The 19,514-nt window shown below is 34.3% G+C and overlaps 1 protein-coding gene across 3 annotated transcripts in view; it reads left to right on the forward strand.

Moving 5' to 3' along the window:
* PARP8 (poly(ADP-ribose) polymerase family member 8) overlaps window positions 1-19,514 on the forward strand; it is a 173,179-nt gene that overhangs the window by 126,426 nt on the left and 27,239 nt on the right. For all 3 annotated transcript variants that reach the window (XM_055325173.1, XM_055325172.1, XM_055325171.1), the window contains exons 14-17: window positions 606-656; window positions 754-849; window positions 11,233-11,325; window positions 18,820-18,945. In XM_055325173.1, coding sequence (XP_055181148.1) covers window positions 606-656; window positions 754-849; window positions 11,233-11,325; window positions 18,820-18,945 — 366 coding nt within the window. The remainder of the gene's footprint in view (window positions 1-605; window positions 657-753; window positions 850-11,232; window positions 11,326-18,819; window positions 18,946-19,514) is intronic.

Below are 19,514 nucleotides of genomic sequence, written 5' to 3' on the forward strand. Positions count from 1 at the left end.
AACTTTTAGTTGGAGATCCCTAAAAGTCCATTTCCTAGCAAAAGTAAGCATTTAGGACACATACACAGGAAATAATGTCAAAGCGTTAACATAGAGTTTCCCATGATAATTATACCTTCGAAAGATAATTTCACATATTCTATAAAGGAAAATGCCTTACTATCTTCCTGTATGATTAACCCTCATATAGTACAATAGTTTAGTGTTGTGCCTCCTCAGTAGCTGTCTCATATATCCTTGGAGGAATAATTCTCATTGTAAAATAAGATCGAAAGTAGTCTAAGTGAGGAGGTGGGAGCATTTGACAGTAAGCAGTAGAGGAAATGAGCTTTTGTGCTCATTTAAAAATGCCAATCATTTTTACTAGAAGATCAAAAATTAAGAATACTATTCATTTAGCTTAGACAAGGCTTGCAGTAGTAATGGCAGAAAGTATATTATAATAAAGAAATTCTAAAATCTTGATGTCATAATCGGTGATTTAATTCATATTACAGGCCATCTTAGATCACACTTGTATTCACTGTTGCAGAAAGTCAAAGTCTGTAATTTATATATTCTTTGAGTTAAAAAATTATTTTCTTCTTTTACTTTGCTTTTTATAGCCAAATGGTGCCAAATGCATTCCAATACGAGACCGCGGCTTCCTCGTGCAGGTATGAGCCAAGCCATCCATTGCAGAAGGATTTTAGCTTTTAATGGGTTTTCAGATAATTTCTGAGCTTAATTATTTCTCTTTATTGTTTTATTCAGACAATTGAGTTTGCTGAACAGCGGATCCCTGTATTGAATGAATACTGTGTGGTTTGTGATGAGCCACATGTGTTTCAAAATGGCCCCATGCTTAGGGTAAGTTCTCACTGATAGAACTATCAATGCTAATATAGAATATAAATGACAAGGGTTAAGATATAAATAAGTAAATGACTTGACTTAGCAGTAAATGCTCTCCAATGAGCAAATTATGTAATGCACATAGTGGTGTAATTTTGACAAATGAATCACTGTTTCTGAAGGAGTCTGTGAAAGAGCAAGTTGTTTCATATTAGGAAAATATTTCTTAAATGTGCCTATCCGTCATCTCTCTTTCCATCCATCTATTTGCGTGTATCTCTCTATCCATTTACATCTATGTTAATATCAATTGATGTAGACGTAGGTGGATATAGAGATAAATACAGCTAAAGATGTATATATATAAGCTTGTGAACAGTGTTTCTTCAAAACCACACAATTTTAAGATGCTTACTCTAGAGAGGAAAGGGTTGAAGTTAGAAGAGATATAGAGTAGCTTTCAGAGAATTAGAATAAAGATTTTTTAAAAGTGCCAGCTCACTGACACGTTTGGGGCATTATTGAGGGAGTACAGAAATAAGAATCAGTGTATATATGTGCAGTTTGGGGGGATTCACCCAATTTCAAGTTTTCCTGCAATTTTTAATTGAGATAAAATTCACCACCATGCAATTCACTATTTTAGTGTATACAATTCAGTAGTGAGTTTTTAGTATATTCATAAATGTGCAACCAGTACCACTGTCTGATTCCAGAACATTTCTGTTACCCTCCAAAACAACCCCTCACATGGGTGCCTGGGTGGCTCAGTTGCTCAAGTGTCTGCCTTCTGCTCAGGTCCTGATCTCAGGGTCCTGGGATCCAGCCCCATGTCAGGCTCCCTGCTCGGTGGGGAGCATTCTCTCTCTCTCTCTCTCTCTCTCTCTCTCTCTCTCAAATAAATAAAATCCTTAAAAAAAGAAAAAAAAGAAATCCTTAACTGTTAGCAGTCATTCCCAATTTTGTCTTCCCCTCATTCTCTGGAAACCATCAATTTATTTTTTTATTTATATGAATTTGCTTATTCTGGACATTTCATACAAATGGAATCATATGTTATTCAGCCTTTTGTTTTTGGCTTCTTTCACTTAATATAATATCTTCAATGGGGTGCCTGAGTGGCTCAGTGGTTAAGCGTCTGCCTTCAGCTCAGGGCGTGATCCTGGGGTTCCGGGATCAAGTCCCATATCGGGCTCCCTGCATGGAGCCTGCTTCTCCCTCTGCCTGTGTCTCTGCCTCTCTCTGTGTGTCTCTCATGAATAAATAAATAAAATCTTTAAAAAATAGATGTTCTCAAGATTCATCCATATAGTGTCTATCATTCCTGTGTTCATCTTTTTTTTGTAATAGTATTATATGGGTATATGACATTCATTTATCCATTCATCATTTAAAGGAATTACCAGGACATGTGTTAACTCTGTTTAAGAAACTACCAAACTCTTTTTGACAATGGCTGTATCATCTTATATTCCCATCGACAGTGCATGATGGTTCCAATCTCTCCACGTATTCTCCAGCACTTGTGATTCTCCCTTTTTTCCCATCCCAATTATAGCCATCCGAATGTACGTAAAGTGGTATTTCCTTATGGCTCAGATTTGCACTTCCCTAATGATTAGTGATTTTAAGCATTTTTTCATGTGCTTATTGGCCACTTGTGCGTCTTCTTTGGAGAAATGTTTGTATTCATTGCCCATTTTTAATTGGACTATTTCTGTTTTGTTGATGAGTTATTAGAGTTCTTTATATATTCGGAATACTAGATTTGTATTAGATATGTGATTTGCAGATATTCTCTCCTGTTTTATGGATTTTCTTTTCACTTTCTTGATAGTGTCCTGTGACACTCAAAAATTTTTAATTTTATGAAGTCCATATTTATCAATTGAACTATTGCTAATCCAAAGTTACAAAGATTTATACCTATATTTCCTTTTAAGTATTTTATAATTTCTGTCTTACAATTAACTCACTGATCCTTTTTGAGTTAATTTTTGTGTATGGGGTTAGGTTTTAAATTTATTCTTTTGTATATAGATACCCAATTGCCTCAGCACCATTTATTGAAAAGACCACCTTTCTCCATTGATCTTGGCACCCTTAACGAAAATCATTTGACTCTTGGTGTATTGGTTTATTATTGGACTCCTAATTTTATTCCACTAACCTGTATGTGTATCATTGGACCTGTGCTACACTGTCTTGATTACTGTAGCTCTGCGGTAAGTTTGTAAGAAAGAAGTGTGAGTCCTCCAACTTCGTTTCCTTTTATAATATTGTTTTCACTACTTAGGGTCCCTTGCACTTCTATTTGAATTCTAAGGTCAGTTGTTCATTTCTGAAAAAAAATAAAAGAGGGGGGAGTTGGAATTTTATAGGTTTGCGTTGAATCTCTAGGCCAATTTGAGAAGTATTGCTGCCTTAACAATTTTAACCCTTCCAATCCATGAACACAGGAAAAATTTCCATTTATTTGGATCTTAAAATTTTTTTTTCTACACTGTTTTGTAGTTTTCATTGTTCAGGTCTTATACATCCTTGGATAAACTTATTTTTAAGTTAGTTTATTCTTTGTTATGCTCTTGTCACTTCTAACCAACATTGCACTGGAGGCTTTAGCTGATTAGATAAGAAAAAATATTAGAAGGTATCTAGATCAGAAAGGAAAAACTGAAATGATCTCTATTTGCAGATGACATGAGTGCTGTGTGCTAGACACTGCAGTAGATATTTTACATATTGCTTCCTTATTTGATTTTCACAAAACTCTTGTGATTTATGTATTTTTGTGCCCATGGTGCACAAATTGGGGATTAAGATTGAAAAAGGTTAAGCAATTTGTTCAACATCACTCAGCTAATGGTAAAAGCTGGACTTTGAGCCTGATGCTACCTGGTTTTAAAACTGTATCATAACTGCTTACTGAAGGCTTCTTAACTATAAGGCATCATGCTAGATTCTGTTGTACTGTTTAAGAGAAATTTCTCCTGTTCTTGGGAATGTATATTTGAAAAGACAAGTTAAAAAGCCTAGAAAGAGGGATCCCTGGGTGGCGCAGTGGTTTGGCGCCTGCCTTTGGCCCAGGGCACAATCCTGGAGACCTGGGATCGAATCCCACGTCGGGCTCCCGGTGCATGGGGCCTGCTTCTCCCTCTGCCTGTGTCTCTGCCTCTCTCTCTCTCTCTCTCTCTCTTTCTCTCTGTGTGTGTGTGTGACTATCATAAATAAATAAAAAAAATTTAAAAAAAAGCCTAGAAAGAGACAATTTTGTCAGTATTTGTTTGCATTTTAAGATTTATACTCTTAAAAACCTATACTAATCATTTCTAATCATGATCTTTTGTCAAGTTGTCTGATATGTTGGTTTTATTTTATTTGCTTATAGGGAACAGATATACAGAAAGTTTTCTTGCCTCCCATACACTATTTTTTATCTTCCTTCAAAGAGATACAGTATTACTCTGAAACCCAAATTAACTAAATCATCATTTATTAAATATTTGTGCAAGTGTGTGTGTGTATTAAATATTTGTGCAAGTGTGTTACATGATACTTGGAAATGTGTAGTTACGATGAGAATAAGGAGAATCCTTTGGTCATCTCAGTTTACCCATTAGAGGTCCATCTTTATATCTGTGTATCTTTTTTTTATATATATATCTGTGTATCTTGATCTATTGCTTGATCTATGGCAATGCAATCTTCACTCCAGAAATTAATAGTAATGTTATTAATGGCACATGCTTTTTTAGTGCTTTTTATGCGATCATGTGTTCAAGGTGTTTTACATGGATTGATTTAATCCTCATGATAACCCTATGAGATGGCTATTATTATTACCCCTGCTTTACAGATGAGGAAAACAATAATTTTTTTAAATATCAACACTGCTAGTAAGTGATAGAGATGAAATTCAGATCCTGTCAGAATGGCACAAGGCCACGGTTCTTAGTCATGGTGCTACTTTTGTACTTGAACTGACTACTTTTATATCCTGGAAATTTACTACACATGTTGTGGTTCTTATGGTTCAGTTACTGGCAGTTCATTTTTGTAATAAGTGCTAGAAATGTCCTGATTGCCATTGGTATTCTCTGTGCCTTGTTCCAATTTTTGTTTTTACTTTACCTGTTTTATTCTGAACCAGTGAAGCTGCTGGTTTCTTTCTAGAAGTGGAAGTGCTTTTGTAAATAATGATGCTTTCTAAAGAAATAGAGCTAGTTATCAGCTGGTTTTATATTGCTGCAATTTCAGACTGATATCTAAGGAAATCAGAAACCTACTTAGGTTTCTTAAAGAGTAAGATAAGTGACAACTGAGACCAGAACAGAAAATGAAAGTCAAAGAAACGTCTGATTGTCAAAGGAAAAGAAGTAAACAGAAAGCACTGCTTCTTGATTGTTTTAAATAGATATTAACCTAAATCCAGCATACTCATTTTTTATATATCTCTCTTCACATTGCAGTATGTTTTATTGTAGTTTTAATAGAAATGTATAAAATCATAAAATTTCTTATGGGGTATTAATCACTAAACTGACCCATTGACCATTTATTCAGCTCAGGTGACACATTACAAACTGTAATACTACTAGAGATATAGAGAGAAGAAGTTATACCCCATTGGGTGGTTAAATAGATCAGAAAAAACTCGGGGTTCCATAGAATTCTATGCCTGATGTTCATTATGTTTGTTAGATCTCTCTCTTTCAAAATTCAAAGTGTGTCTTACATTTTTTCTCTTTTTTCTAAGCATGATTATTAATTGAATGACTAAGTCGCCCTTTACTACTATTCCCCAGAAGTCCTAACATTTTGGTCACTAGTACTGCTCTGTCACTTTCCTCAGAGATCTGGGTAAGCATATCAAACTTTCTGCAACATGGGTAGCCACACTGCTTACTTATTTAGAATACATAATGATCCACTTATCTCTTTGTTCATTGAGGTCATAAATGTCACTCCCAGGTGTGAGGCCTGACATGAAATACTTTGAAAATGCATAAAACTCACATTAACATCACAAGTTTATAAAGTCCTGCGTTTTTTTGTGTAGTTTGGATTATGATCAGAAAACCAAACCAAAACCGCATCAGTGGTTCTTTACATTTTGGAATCAACTAAAGTATTAATAGAACAAACTGTTGATGCTTTAAAATGTTGATTTTGTCTTCATCTGGTGTTTTTGGAAAACATGAAAATAAGGTTTTATCACCAGACTCACCACTGTTTTCTCAGTCTCTAACTTCCTAGTGCTCTTTTTATTAGACTCACCCTGAGCACCAGGATCAGTGTAATTGCTTGTCTTCTTTGAACCCTGCACAAGGGCAGCTGAACTAGTTTGGAGAAAACCACACACTTGGTTGTAGGGATTAGTGTCCCTACAGTTAGAGGTTTATCACTGGTACTTGGCAATCATTCTGTATGTCCCTGGCTAATAGACTTTCCCATTCCCAGATCAACATAGGATACAAAAATTATGACCTCGTTTTCTTCTCCTATCATGTGAAAATGTTCCAGATTGCTTGCTATGAATGGATTGATCAGGCCTGAGATTTTGCTATCATTGTTTGGGAATAATGCCCCATAAACTGAACCAAAATCAGCCGAGAAACCTGAGAATCTGTAATTTTGTGTATCTAGCCTTGTTTTGGACCTTAGGCAAATGTTTGTAACTAAGTTCTTATTTTCAGAGGGAAATTAACAGCATCCAGTTGTAACTTCATCATTAGTTTAAAGCATTCCCATGAAAATTGTTGAGAAACTGAGAATATAGTTAAACCTGGATATGTCCTATTTTACTTCCTAAGAATAAAACAGCATGTAGGTCTTCTCGTAGTTAGGTCTGACTTTAATATTTAAAGAATGGATGGAAAAGCACATCCTGGTCCCTCCTTACCCCATCCTCCCATCCCACAGAAGTAAGATTTCAACATTTGAAATACAGGCTAAGCTAAATAATAATTATACCAAAACATTTTAGTTCAAAAATAAGATTTTTTTTTCACATCTAAATTGAGTAGAAAGAAATTGGCTCAAATAACAACTTCAGTTGTATGAGACAATAGGAAACACTGTTGAAGCTTAAACAGGCATGAGCCTATCTTTACTATATATCTATCTTGATCTCTGTGGGATTCCTGTCTTTCTTTATGGGTAGTAAACTTTCCCCCCACCTTGAATGTGTTTCTCTTCCAAACTATGAAAAGAACCTGAAGCACTGAATATAAAATCAGAAATACAAAGAGCTAAAGGCTTGTAGGTTTGAGTTTCTAGCAGATACTCTTAATTATTCTCACATGTTTTCAATACTAGTTTTTTAATTATGAATTGTATTTACACTGCTCCTTTATTTTTTAGCAAGAACAATTTTAACAATAAATTAAGGATTTGGATAAACTATGGATATGAAAATAAAAATACCATTTCCTAATAAGCTTCAATGAATATTTTTATTAAACATTTATTTTTGTATACAAATTGGGCTAAAAGAAGTAGAAGATATGACTTATCCAGGTTACTTAGTTAATATTTAAACAGCTCTGTACACCTCAGGGAGATTTTATAAACCTTATCTTACTTGGTTCTCTTTCTCAGTCTTCTTATCAACCTGGTGCTCTAGCTGTGATTTTTTTTATCCCTGTTTTACAGATAGGAAAACTGAACTGTGCACATGAGCCCCAGCTAGAGCAGTAACCACTTTTTATCTGTTCTATATGTAAGGCTTACATGACAAATTTTGTTTAAACGGGAAGAGGATGACAAAAAAGGTTTGAAAACCACTCACCTACACCATACTATATATAAATACATAGCTAGATTCTCTTGAATTTTATCATTTCTATTTTTAGTAGGAAGTAATTTAAATTCATTGAAGACACAAAGTTTCTAAAATGCATTTTAGGTTCTAAAATATTCTTTAGGGCTTAACCATTTTTGAAATATTTTTCATTGCTCACATTTAAATTGTTTTGATTCAAATAAAATTTAAAATGCATTTCTCTTAGCTTTAAAACTTCTAAAGTAAATCTTTGGGACATATAAAGTTCTCCATGTGTTTAAATGGTACATAATGAATATTATATTGCAAAAAAATTATATATGTGAAATGGCAAGAGGGACTTGTTTTACAGTTTAAATTATAGGAACTAATTGCTTGAGGAAAATATAATAACATTAAGAATTGGTAATACTTTACAAATTGAAACTTACCGATTGATTGAAAACTCAAAAATGAATTCATAAATGATGTACATAATTTAGTTATATTTAGGCATACACACTTTGTATTAAATTATATGTAGTAAAACATATCATTGAACTTAGCCTGTAAAGCGATTAAATGACTGTCTTATTTTTTTAATATATTTTTAATTGGGGTATATTTTTATTAATTTATTAATTTATTAATTTATTTTTTAAGTAATCTCCACACTCAATGTGGGATTTGAACTCACAACCTCAAGATCAAGAGTTGCGTGCTGTACCAACTAAACCAGTCTGGTGCCCCAACTATGTTCCATTTTTTAATTGATGCTAGAACTTTCTGTATAAATAGCGTAGTAATAGCAGAATTTGTTGGGGGTGGGGGATTAGCTGAGAGTCTGCTAACATGGGAGAACACTAACCCACAATATAATTACTTATGTTTCTTTAGGGAAGAATAATTTGGTTTCCCTTTCTTGAATAAGATATCTTTTCTGTGAGCAATGAGATATCTAATCTTGATTACTTAATATGATTTGAGAAGTTTGTTTTAGTGTGCTATCTTGTGTTGACATTTTGAACTTCTCAAATAAGATGTGAATAAACATGGGGGAAGGGAGGGTGAAAGGTTTACAAAAACTAGTTTGTAAATGTTTATCTTCAAAGTTAAACTGATTTACATCTCAAGTACTATCTTATACTTTCTAGTAAAAATAAGCAATAAATATAGAATTGTTATTTTAAAAATTCACTAGTATTTACTTAATTTGGTGTTAATACAGCATATAAATTAATCACCTATTACTACCTCTATGTTTGCTATTTTTTAAAAAAGGGGAAGATTATAAGAACTTAAGGTGTACTTCAAATTTTTTAGTGTGGTAGTGAAATTGCCTTTCCTCCCTCTCAAAGTTTTCTAGTTTTCTAGGGTACCTGATTTTCTTCTTCATTTAGTTGCAGTAACCATATATTCCTGTGAATCAGCATCATTTCAACCAAAAAGATGCAGGAAAGAAAAGAAGTGTCCATAAAGTAATCAAGTCATAGCTTTTATCATTAGGAACATAGATTTATTTTTTAAAGTCATAGGTCGGTTGGCAAGTTCATGTAATTAGGAGATTGGAATATAATCAGGTCTGGCAGGGGAATGAAATGGAAATGCAAAAGAAAGCAATGACATGTTGTTTTTTTGTGACCCAAGATAAAAGAAATAGGTCAGGATGAAATTGGTAAAAATTAGTTGAGACAAAATCAGGGTGGCACATGAATACTTAGGATTGGGGACAAAGTGTGCAATTGAGATATGTTAACAATAACTATTTTTTCTTCAGTTTTCAAAAATTTTCCTATATTGAAATCTTAAAACTTTATCCATCCAATCTCGTATAGTGTGAGGTATTTTATTTCATTTTCATTTCTATTGTTTAAAGCAACAATTTGGTACTGAGAAAGATAGTTTATATTATTTTAAAACAGTTCCTAGAATCTGTGTGAATATACACATAGATAGGTACATATATACATACATATATACATATTAGGATGATCACAAAGTATAATTGATTGCCAAAGTTCAAATGAAAAAATAAAACCAATTATTACTTGTATACACTAAGTAAGCTTTATCTTATTATTCCTTTGGGATTGATGGATTTTATTCATTAAAAAAAGTATGGTTATTTGACAAGAATAGTATTAAAAATAAAAAACCTTCTGTATCACTGTTTACTTCCTCAGTGGACTTTGTGGGGTAGCTGTACAGGAATAAATTCCTAGGGCCCTTTATGATTTCCATGGTTTATCTTTTCCTTGGATTCTTTTTGTATACAGGTCCACTAAAATACCAATATAGAAAAAAATAAAATAAAATAAAATAAAATAAAATACCAATATAGTGTTTGGCAGGATAAGAAATATACAATAAATGACTGCTGTTATTATTTCAGACCGTATCATGCTTCCAGAAAGTGAACAAAAGAAACAACCAATGTCCCTGGAGAAAATGGAGGCTGAGATATATGTGCACAGAAACACACAAAAAAATAGATTAAAAATAGGTTAAACTTAAGAATAAGTAGCAGAAATTGAACAATCTGCTCTAAGTATGGCTATCTATATGTAGCAGGTATATATAGGTTGAGTCTGGAAAAAGAGCTTTCTCCAATTTATTTCCTCTGAGGTAGATTTTCCTGATGTTTCTGAAATGTAATCAAACTGTACTTTTAAGGCGTACAAAAGAAATGTATCAATTGGTTGTTTTCCTGGAATTCTCTTAGGGGAATGTCAGCCAGAAATGTTTGTGATTGGTTATGCTTATGTCTACAAAGCAACCATATGGGCCCATTCTGAACATAAAGGATGGACCCTAAAGGACCATACTTCCCACTGGTTAAGCACTAGACCAAGCGGTCTTCTGAAATGAGTGAGCACAGGGCCAGTGGCACTAACAAATGACTTTTGTCTGCTAGGCAGTGGCACCATGGATTGTATCGTGTTAGGCTTCATCAGCTACCTAATGCAATGTATCTCGAGAGATAAAATAGATCAAACAGATGACACCATATTAGATTTGAAAGATGAGAAGTTTTCCAAAGCAATTGCAGAGTGTATATTTCAGTGCTGTTGACTTCAGGAGGTTATTGAAGTCAAAAGTCTTTGCAACAAAACCAATCTTTCAAGAGCTGGATAGCAAGTAAGCAGTCATGCTTATTTCTTCCAAAGAAAATTACCGAGAAAAAAGTAGGATTCTTCTTTGTATATTTGTTTTACACAGCTGTAGAGCCTAATCTCATTTTTTAGTATATCACCAGCTTAGGTGTCTGCTATATATATATATATATATATATATATATATATATATATATATATAATCTCAGGTACAAATGTGTATTAAGTAGGAGAGATGGATTTTCCATCTATTGCTAAAAAATCCTAAGTGCTGGTGCTAACAGCTATTTGAAATGGATTTCTTATGTTTGTGAATCCTTATCACTAGATGATTATTTACCAATTGTCACCCAAATTTAGAAATTTAACTTTTGTTAAATAAAGTCCTATGATTGATTCCTTTCTTTTTAACATTTTGAAAACTGCATTTTCTTTGGTTATTTAATGGAATGTCATAAATTTAATTTAGGAATTGGAAAATGGAAAAAACAGCGTTGTAACTGATTGCCCTTTCTTTTACAGCCCACTGTGTGTGAGCGAGAGCTATGCGTGTTTGCTTTTCAAACCCTGGGAGTAATGAATGAAGCTGCTGATGAGATAGCAACCGGAGCTCAGGTAGGAACACATGGTGCTAATTATCCTGATTTTGATTTGAAAAATTTATTCTGATCCACTAGTTACCTTCAGTCTGTTCTTCTTTTGGACACATTTTTGATAGTTTGACAGTAAACCAAAAAGCAAGCTGGCGTTTGACTTTTTTATTTTATTTTATTTTTTTAGCTAGAAACTCAATTTTGCTATCTGTATCTAGTGAGTGTTTTGTCATTTGGCAGTTGCCAAGGGAAGAAATTAAGCCAAATTTCTTGTGTTTGAAAAATAACTGTGACTCTGTCATGGTGAAGTTAAAATATCGAAACCCTTGCACATGCATTATGTAAAATTTATTTGTAAAGTTATAGTGCCATAAAATGGAAGCCAATTTATTTTTAAAACTTGGGTGAAACAATAAAGGGCAGAATATATAAAAAAAAATCCAATTTTACAATAACAGTGTTTATGACATGGAAGAAAAATAAAAAACAAATGAAGCAGCTTGGAAGTAGAGAAGCTTTCCATGCTTCTGGAAGGAAAAAATAAATTCTAAAGATGCCAGAATTTACTTTGCAAATTCCATCAAAATTTCAATTTATTTTTAAAATTTCTTTATGGAGTCTAACTTTCTAATAAATGTATAAGAAAAAAATCAGAGAAAACAAAAAAAATGAATGTTAATTAAGGGAGGCTAGACCAAGCATATACAAAAGCATATTATGCAATCCTGGGGTGCCTGGGTGGCTCAATTGGTTAAGCATCTGCCTTCAGCTCAGGTCATGGTCTCAGGGTGCTGGGATTGAGCTCCGTGTCACACTCTCTGCTTAGCTGGGAGTCTGCTTCTCCCTTCCGTCTGCCTGCCACTCTGCCTACTTGTGCTCTCTCTCTGTGTCAAATAAAGAAATAAATTCTTAAAAAAAAACATTATGCAACCCTGTATTCTTTTTTTAAATGCAGCAGTGGCGAGGAATAGAAAGAGATCTAGTTATAAATGTATTTAATATACTTTAAAGGCGGTATCACGTCAAGTTGTAAAATGAAAATGATTTAGTATGTGAGGCAGGAACAAATGACCTCCAACATGGGGGCGGGAGTCAATTTAGCCCTGTACACTGTGTGTAAAAACAAATTCCCAAAAAGACTTAAAGAAGAGTTTCATTTAAAAATACTGTATACAAACTAGGGGAGAGTAAAACCAAGCATGCACAATGCAGATAGTGTATCAGGTTTGTGCATTTATGCAGTTTCAAGAAATGGTGAAGGAAAATACCAACAGATTTGAGTCCTCACATACTTTCCATTTTTTACTGGAAAGAATAGTGAACATTAACCATGAGAAAATTTGTTTTGCCTCAAACATAGTTCTATAAAAGCACATAAAAATTGAAAAGAAAGACATGAAGACCATTAACAGATTAATTGTGGAAATGAACACACGATTTACAAATATGGACCTATAGTTCATAGAGAAACATAAGAAAATTTTCAGCTTTACTGAAAACAACGGGAAGCTAAATGTGAAAAGAATTACCGATCTGTCACTGATAAAATTTACAAAGATGGTTAGGAAAAATGAACATATAACAGACATTTGTTCAACAAGTATCAAACACCTACCTTGTAACAGGCATTACACCAGATGGAACTACAACAATTAATATAGAATGACACAGGCCTCATGGATTTACATACATCCTCTTAACGTAATCATTTCACTGATTAACTAAACTGAGATATGTCCACTTGAAGAAATATTAAGGAAAACAGTTGTAATATAATGAGTTCTCAATGACCAATAATACAAACAGTATAGAATTGATCAGATGTAAAGTGGAAAAAAAGATCAAATGATTAAATTTCAAAAATATGGCTTGATACTGCTCCTATACCCAACATGCACATATTTGCATATTAAAGGCTCTCAGAATCCCTGAAACTAAGAAAATGAGTAGCCAGTATTTAGAAGATTTCTCAAGTGTGTGTCTGACCATGGTAGGTCTTTTCTTTTCTTTTCTTTTCTTTTCTTTTCTTTTCTTTTCTTTTCTTTTCTTTATTTCATTTCTTTTCTTTTCTTTTCTTTCTTTTCTTTCTTTTCTTTCTTTTCTTTTCTTTTTTCTTTCTTTTTTCCTTTCCTTTCCTTTCCTTTCCTTTCCTTTCCTTTCCTTTCTTTTGGTGAAAGTTTTTCTCATCAATTGGAACTAATATTGCTCAAAAAAAAGATACTTTAATATATGCTGTTTATAGTTATGTAAGTGCTTGCTTGGGCAACACATATATTAAAATATAGCTATGTAAAAATGATTAAACTTCACAGGTGTGTGTATGTTTGTGAATATACATATATGTATACATTCATAGATAGGTATGTGAGTATATATGTATAAAATATATAAATTTAATATAAATGAATTATAAACAATATATATAAATAAAAATTATTCAAGTGGTAAAGTTAACATTTGTGCATTTGAGTGGATGTAAATTGGCCTTAGACGATGTGAAAAGGGAAGGTATCAGAGCCTGGAAATAAGAAATAATTAATTAGAAGGAAAATTCTTTTTTTGAAGATTTTATTTATTTATTCATGAGAGACACACACACAGAGAGAGAGAGGCAGAGACACAGGCAGAGGGAGAAGCAGGCTCCATGGAGGGAACCTGAAGTGGGACTTGATCCCGGGTCCTCAGGATCACACCCTGGGCTGCAGGCGGCGCTAAACCACTGAGCCACCGGGGCTGCCCCTAGAAGGAAAATTAACATCATGCTAGCAGTAGGGTAGGTTGATAGATTATTAGGTGCTTTTTGCCCCCTCTTATTATAGATCCTCAAAAAATAATGGTTGTTAAAGAGAAGTTAAATTTGAATTTTATAATGATCATTACAAAACACATCAATCATATCAGTTTAGTGACTCAATTCTAAAGATCAGTATCCAAAAATAAGAGCATTTAGTGATTCTACTCTGAAGTGGAAAATTCCGTTCACTACTTTAAAGCAAGTACCCAATATTTTGGTTGTAATTCTAAAGATTACATGGAAACTGATTCTCTTTCTAGACAGAAAGAAACTCTATGTCAGTAGTCCTAGTGTGTCAGTTGACTCCTGCATTTTAAGTGGTTCTCTGAGGTTGCAAGAATGTTCCTTAGAGGGATGCTGTAGGAGGTTGGAGTGGGACAAGAGTGTCTCAGCAGCAAGGAGTCCAAGCCCCTATATACTGTTTCAACCAAAAAAGTTCCGTTTTATTTCTTTTGTGTTGAGCTCTCATATTTTTTAAAAAAGAATCAATATTGAAATGTTTGAAAGCCATTGATCTTCAGTTTTAAAGTCCTCTGTTTTCCAGAATACATTATATATCTGTAGGCCATTCCTGTATGTGCCTTGCTTATTACTCTCCTGGACTTGAATTTTCACATTTGCAAGTGCTCCAAGGTCTTCCTTACCTGCAGAGGAGGGTGGAGAGAGTCTTGCTCTACCAGTTGGGTTGTATATAATAATGACCTTTGGAAGCTTGTGATTCTGTAAACCCACAGACTTTTTCTCCCTCATCAAATGGCCCAGTTCCCTTGCTTGAATTCTGTATTTCCCTATCCTAATATCTTAGCCTACAGATTGCCTCTTCAATTAGAGTATTCAATCTAGGAACAAAGATGTCTTGCTGGCTGTAGCACTAGCTATTATGTGCTAAGATCCCACTAAGAATCTTTCATTTCAGGGCATCGGTGTGACTCAAGTCAGTTAAGCATCCAACTCTTGTTCTTAATTTAGGTCTTGATCTCAGGGTCATGAGTTCAAGCCCCATGTTGGCTCCACTCTAGGCATGGAGCCTACTTAAAAAAAAAAAAAGGATCTTTCATTTTTAATGCTGGGAGTGGGGAAATACATATTTTGGGGTAAAAGAAATCATAGTCGTTGTTACCTTTTATTTTTTAAAGTAGACCTTTTACTCTATGGAAAAATTAACATGTGCAAATGAATACAAATCCAGACAGTGTTATACAGACTTTTGTTCAAAAATTCTAACTGCTAACTTCTGTAACAGATAAATCATAAAATTACAGGGGCTTAAGATGATAGACTTTTTCATTTCTTGCTCACATTACTGTCCAGTTAGAATGTTTGTTGGGCAGCTTCCTGTGTGATGATTGAGTGAACTGGACCCTTTCCGTTGTGTGGCTGTGCTGTCCTTAGTACATGGCATAAGTAGAGGCAAAGATAAAAGTGGAGAAGGTGCACCTGTCTTTCTCCAACAGCGTACCCCTTTCCACTGCTGATCTATTGGTTAAAACTAGCCACCTAGTTTTAGCCTTACCCGGACAAAAGGGGTGGAAATATACACAGAGCAGCTGCCTCCAGTCAAGAGCTCTATACAGGGGAAAACAAGAAGTAGGAAGCTTGGGTGGACAGCTTGTCATTTTGCTGTGGTAATTATGTTACTTCTCTGAAGTTGGCTTAGAACATTATTAGCAGAAATATTCTAATTAAATTCTCTACCCCTATGTCTATTATTTCACTATAGTTTACTTGACTCCACTGGTGAAATTATTGGCAAAAGAATGCATATAATTTTTGGTAGTTTTGACTGTTTTGATGCTTCTGGCACAAGGTATTTAATAAATATTTGATTGAAAGGGACACACTGTTTAGGTTATATTACTGTATATATTTGTATCTTTATTCTTGTGGAAGAAAACACAATGCAAAATTTACTATCTTAACCGTTTTCTAAGTATACAGTTCAGTAGTGCCATTTGACTTGTCGTGAAATAGATTTCCATAACTTTTTCATCTTGCAGAACTGAAGCTCTATGTCCATTAAACAATTCCCCTTATGTAATCATCATTCTACTTTGTGTTTCTATGAATTTGACTACTTTAAATACCTTATAAGTGGAATCTTACAGTATTTGTCTTTTGGTGGTTTATTTTATACTGGTTTATTTTATACTGGTTTATTTCACTTAGCATAATGTTCAACAATGTTGTAGCATATGACAGAATTTTCCATTTGTAGGCTGAATAATATTTCCTGCATGTATATACCACATATTGTTTATCCATTCAACTGTCAATGGACATTTTGGTTGCTTCCATCTTTTGGCTATTGCAAATAATGCTGCTGTGAATATGGGTGTGCAAATAATATATTTAAGATCGTCTTTGAATTATTTTGGATATATATCCAGAAGTGGGGTTGTCCCTTCTTGTCAAGATTATATGGAAGTTCTATTATTAACTTCTTGAGGGCTTCCATAGTGTTTTCTGTAATGGCTGCACCATTTTATAATCCCATCAACAGTGTACAAAGACTCCAATTTCCTCATGTGCTCAACACTTGTTATTTTCTGAGTTTTTGTCTTTGTTTTTTGATAGACACCATTCTGCTGGTTGTGAGGTGATACCTCATTATGGTTTTCATTTGCATTTCTCTGATGATTAGTGATGTGGATCATCTTTTTGTTGGCCAGCTGTATGTCTTCTTTAATGAATTGTCTATCTGGGATTTTTGCCCATTTTTAAATCAAATTATTTAATTTCTTCTTGTTAGTTGTAAGAACTCTTTATATATTCTGGATATTAACCTTGTTTCAAATATCTGATTTGCAAATATTTTCTCCCATCCCATGCCTTTTCACTCTATTGATTGTGTCCTCTGATGCACCAGATTTTTTAAGTTTGATATAGTCCCATTTGTCTATTTTTGTTTTATTGTTTGTGCTGTGGTCTCAATCCAAGAAATCATTGCCAGGTCCAGTGTCATGTTTTTCCCACACTGTAAGAATTTTATAGCTTAAGGTCTTATGTTTAGATCTTTATGCCATTTTGAATTAATTTTTGTGTGTGGTATAAGATAGGCATTCAACTTCATTTCTTTTTGCATATGGATATCCAGTTTTTCCACCATCATTTATAGAAAAAGCCATTCTTTTTCCATTGAGTGGTTTTAGTACTCTTGTAGAAGACCATTTGACCCTATACATAAAGGGCATATACCTTTTTAAAGCTTCAATTTCATACTGTGACATGTGAATTTTTAAATTAAATTTTTTATAAGATAGCACCAATTCCCTCCCCACCACCAGAGTTTCAGAAAAAGCTATTTTATTTTACTGATTATTCTTTTTCAGGAGTTTTTATTTGGATTTTTCTTTTATTGGGAGACCAGATAATGCCCAAAACAATTTGTATCTAGGTTAAAGCGCATCTCTCTGGGTGGAAGGAATGTGAGTGTGGGTACAGAAGACAAAAAAGGATTTTATTATATCTTTATTCTATCTATTGCTTTGAAATCATACACACACACACACACACACACACACACAAGTGAAATAGTGTGTTGGAAACGTATAAGCTGTTTCAGTTCTACTGTTTCCTGAGTGAGTCTTATGGGGTGTATATCTATGTACTTTGGGAAGTGTTATTTATAGATCACATATCCAATGGCTTGAGTGTTGCTGATTATTTTAGGTCACTGGAAATTCTGGATGCTGTGATTGGGGTGGATGTGTTTTATGAGTATATATACAACATAGTGAGCCCTACTGTCATTAGGTCACTGTGCCCCTCTCATTAACCACAGAATCAAAAATTGTTTTGCTCTTACTGTACATTTTATAAATGCCTGTCTAAAAACCTCCTAGAAATATTTTTCTCTGTAAAGATTAAGTCCACTGCTTTCCTTATGATGTCCCTTATCTTCACACTATAGGGATGTCTGTTCTGGTGCCTTCTTTCCATTTAGACAGTGTCGGTTTTCTTGATTCATTTGCCAGAAGCATATTGTTTTGGGAATTGGAGAGAGGGGCTTTGCTCTAACCATTAAATAACACTGCTTCTTAATTGTAGTAAGAGGTCCCAGAAGGACATAGGAATAAAACCATCATATTTAGCATATCCAAGTTCATTTATTAATGGCCATACGCAGAGAGTAAGAAGTAAGATGATGTCAGGAGCTTTACTGTTCTTGGAGCACATCAGACTCACTTCCTGAATTTGCAGTTTCCATCACCTGGAATGGTTTCTCCCAGAGCTGTATCTCCCTCTCTTATCTTCACTCTGGTCTCTGTTTAAGTATTACGACCTTCCTAGCCATTTTGAAGTCTCTAACACCTGCTTAATATTTACTACAGCATTCAACACAACCAGAAATATATTTGAGCATATAGTGAACTGATTATTTTGTTGTGCATCTTCTCCATTAGAATGTAAATTCTGTGAGAGAGGAGCTGTCTCTCTTGTGCATGGCTGCCATAGAGCCTAGAGCAATGTTGGAGCATAATACGAGTTCATAACAAAGACATACCAGGACATAATTGGAAGCAACACATGTCAGCTATTTCAAGCTAATGGTCAAGTTTGGCCAAATGTGCTCTGAAGCCATAAATTACAGATTTGAGAAGTTGATAGCAATTCTGAGGCTTTCCTACTTAACTTCCATGACCACGAGAGGGAGGAGTAATGAATGACAAAGTGTGTGCTAAGACACCAGGGATGCTAACTGTTTTATGTATGTGTTTCAAGGTGGTAGATCTACTAGTCTCCATGTGTAGGTCTGCATTGGAATCTCCTAGAAAAGTTGTCATTTTCGAGCCATATCCTTCTGTGGTGGATCCTAATGATCCTCAGATGCTGGCCTTCAACCCCAGGGTGAGTACTTGTCCTTGCATGCCCCAACCATCCCCTGTAGCAGCAGTTGTGATTTTAGTCCTCCTTGCTTTCTTCCTCCTGTCCTACTCATTCATCAGGCCCATCCCTGACCTGTTGTGGACCACATATCCATCTAATAGATACGGTTCTTTCCCCAAAACTCAGTTTACAGCCTCCTTTGATCTTTCCCATATCCTCTCACTTCCCCATCCTTTCATCTATTAAAATCACTTTCAGAACTTCGTCTTTATGAAACTAGACCCACTTCATCCTCTCAAATTGCGATCTTTATACATCCTGTCTGCCTGAAGGGCAGGTGCATAGCAGTAATAAATTGCGTGGTGATGGTTGATATGATGAATTTAATTTCACTATTTTTTGAGATTCTGGCTTTAGTATCACCTCATTGTCATTTTAAGTGTTGTGGATAAAAGAACCGATTTTCGCTTTTCTTTTGTATTTTTACCTAATCGTTCCTCGCCTTCTTCCTTCCTCCTCCCCAGTTATCTGAAGGTCAGTGAAAGTAATAATAATAATAAGTAATGCCATATTGTTGACCAACTGGCATT

This window comes from Nyctereutes procyonoides, unplaced genomic scaffold, assembly GCF_905146905.1.
Source record: "Nyctereutes procyonoides isolate TBG_1078 unplaced genomic scaffold, NYPRO_anot_genome, whole genome shotgun sequence".
NCBI classification, from domain to species: Eukaryota; Metazoa; Chordata; class Mammalia; order Carnivora; family Canidae; genus Nyctereutes; species Nyctereutes procyonoides.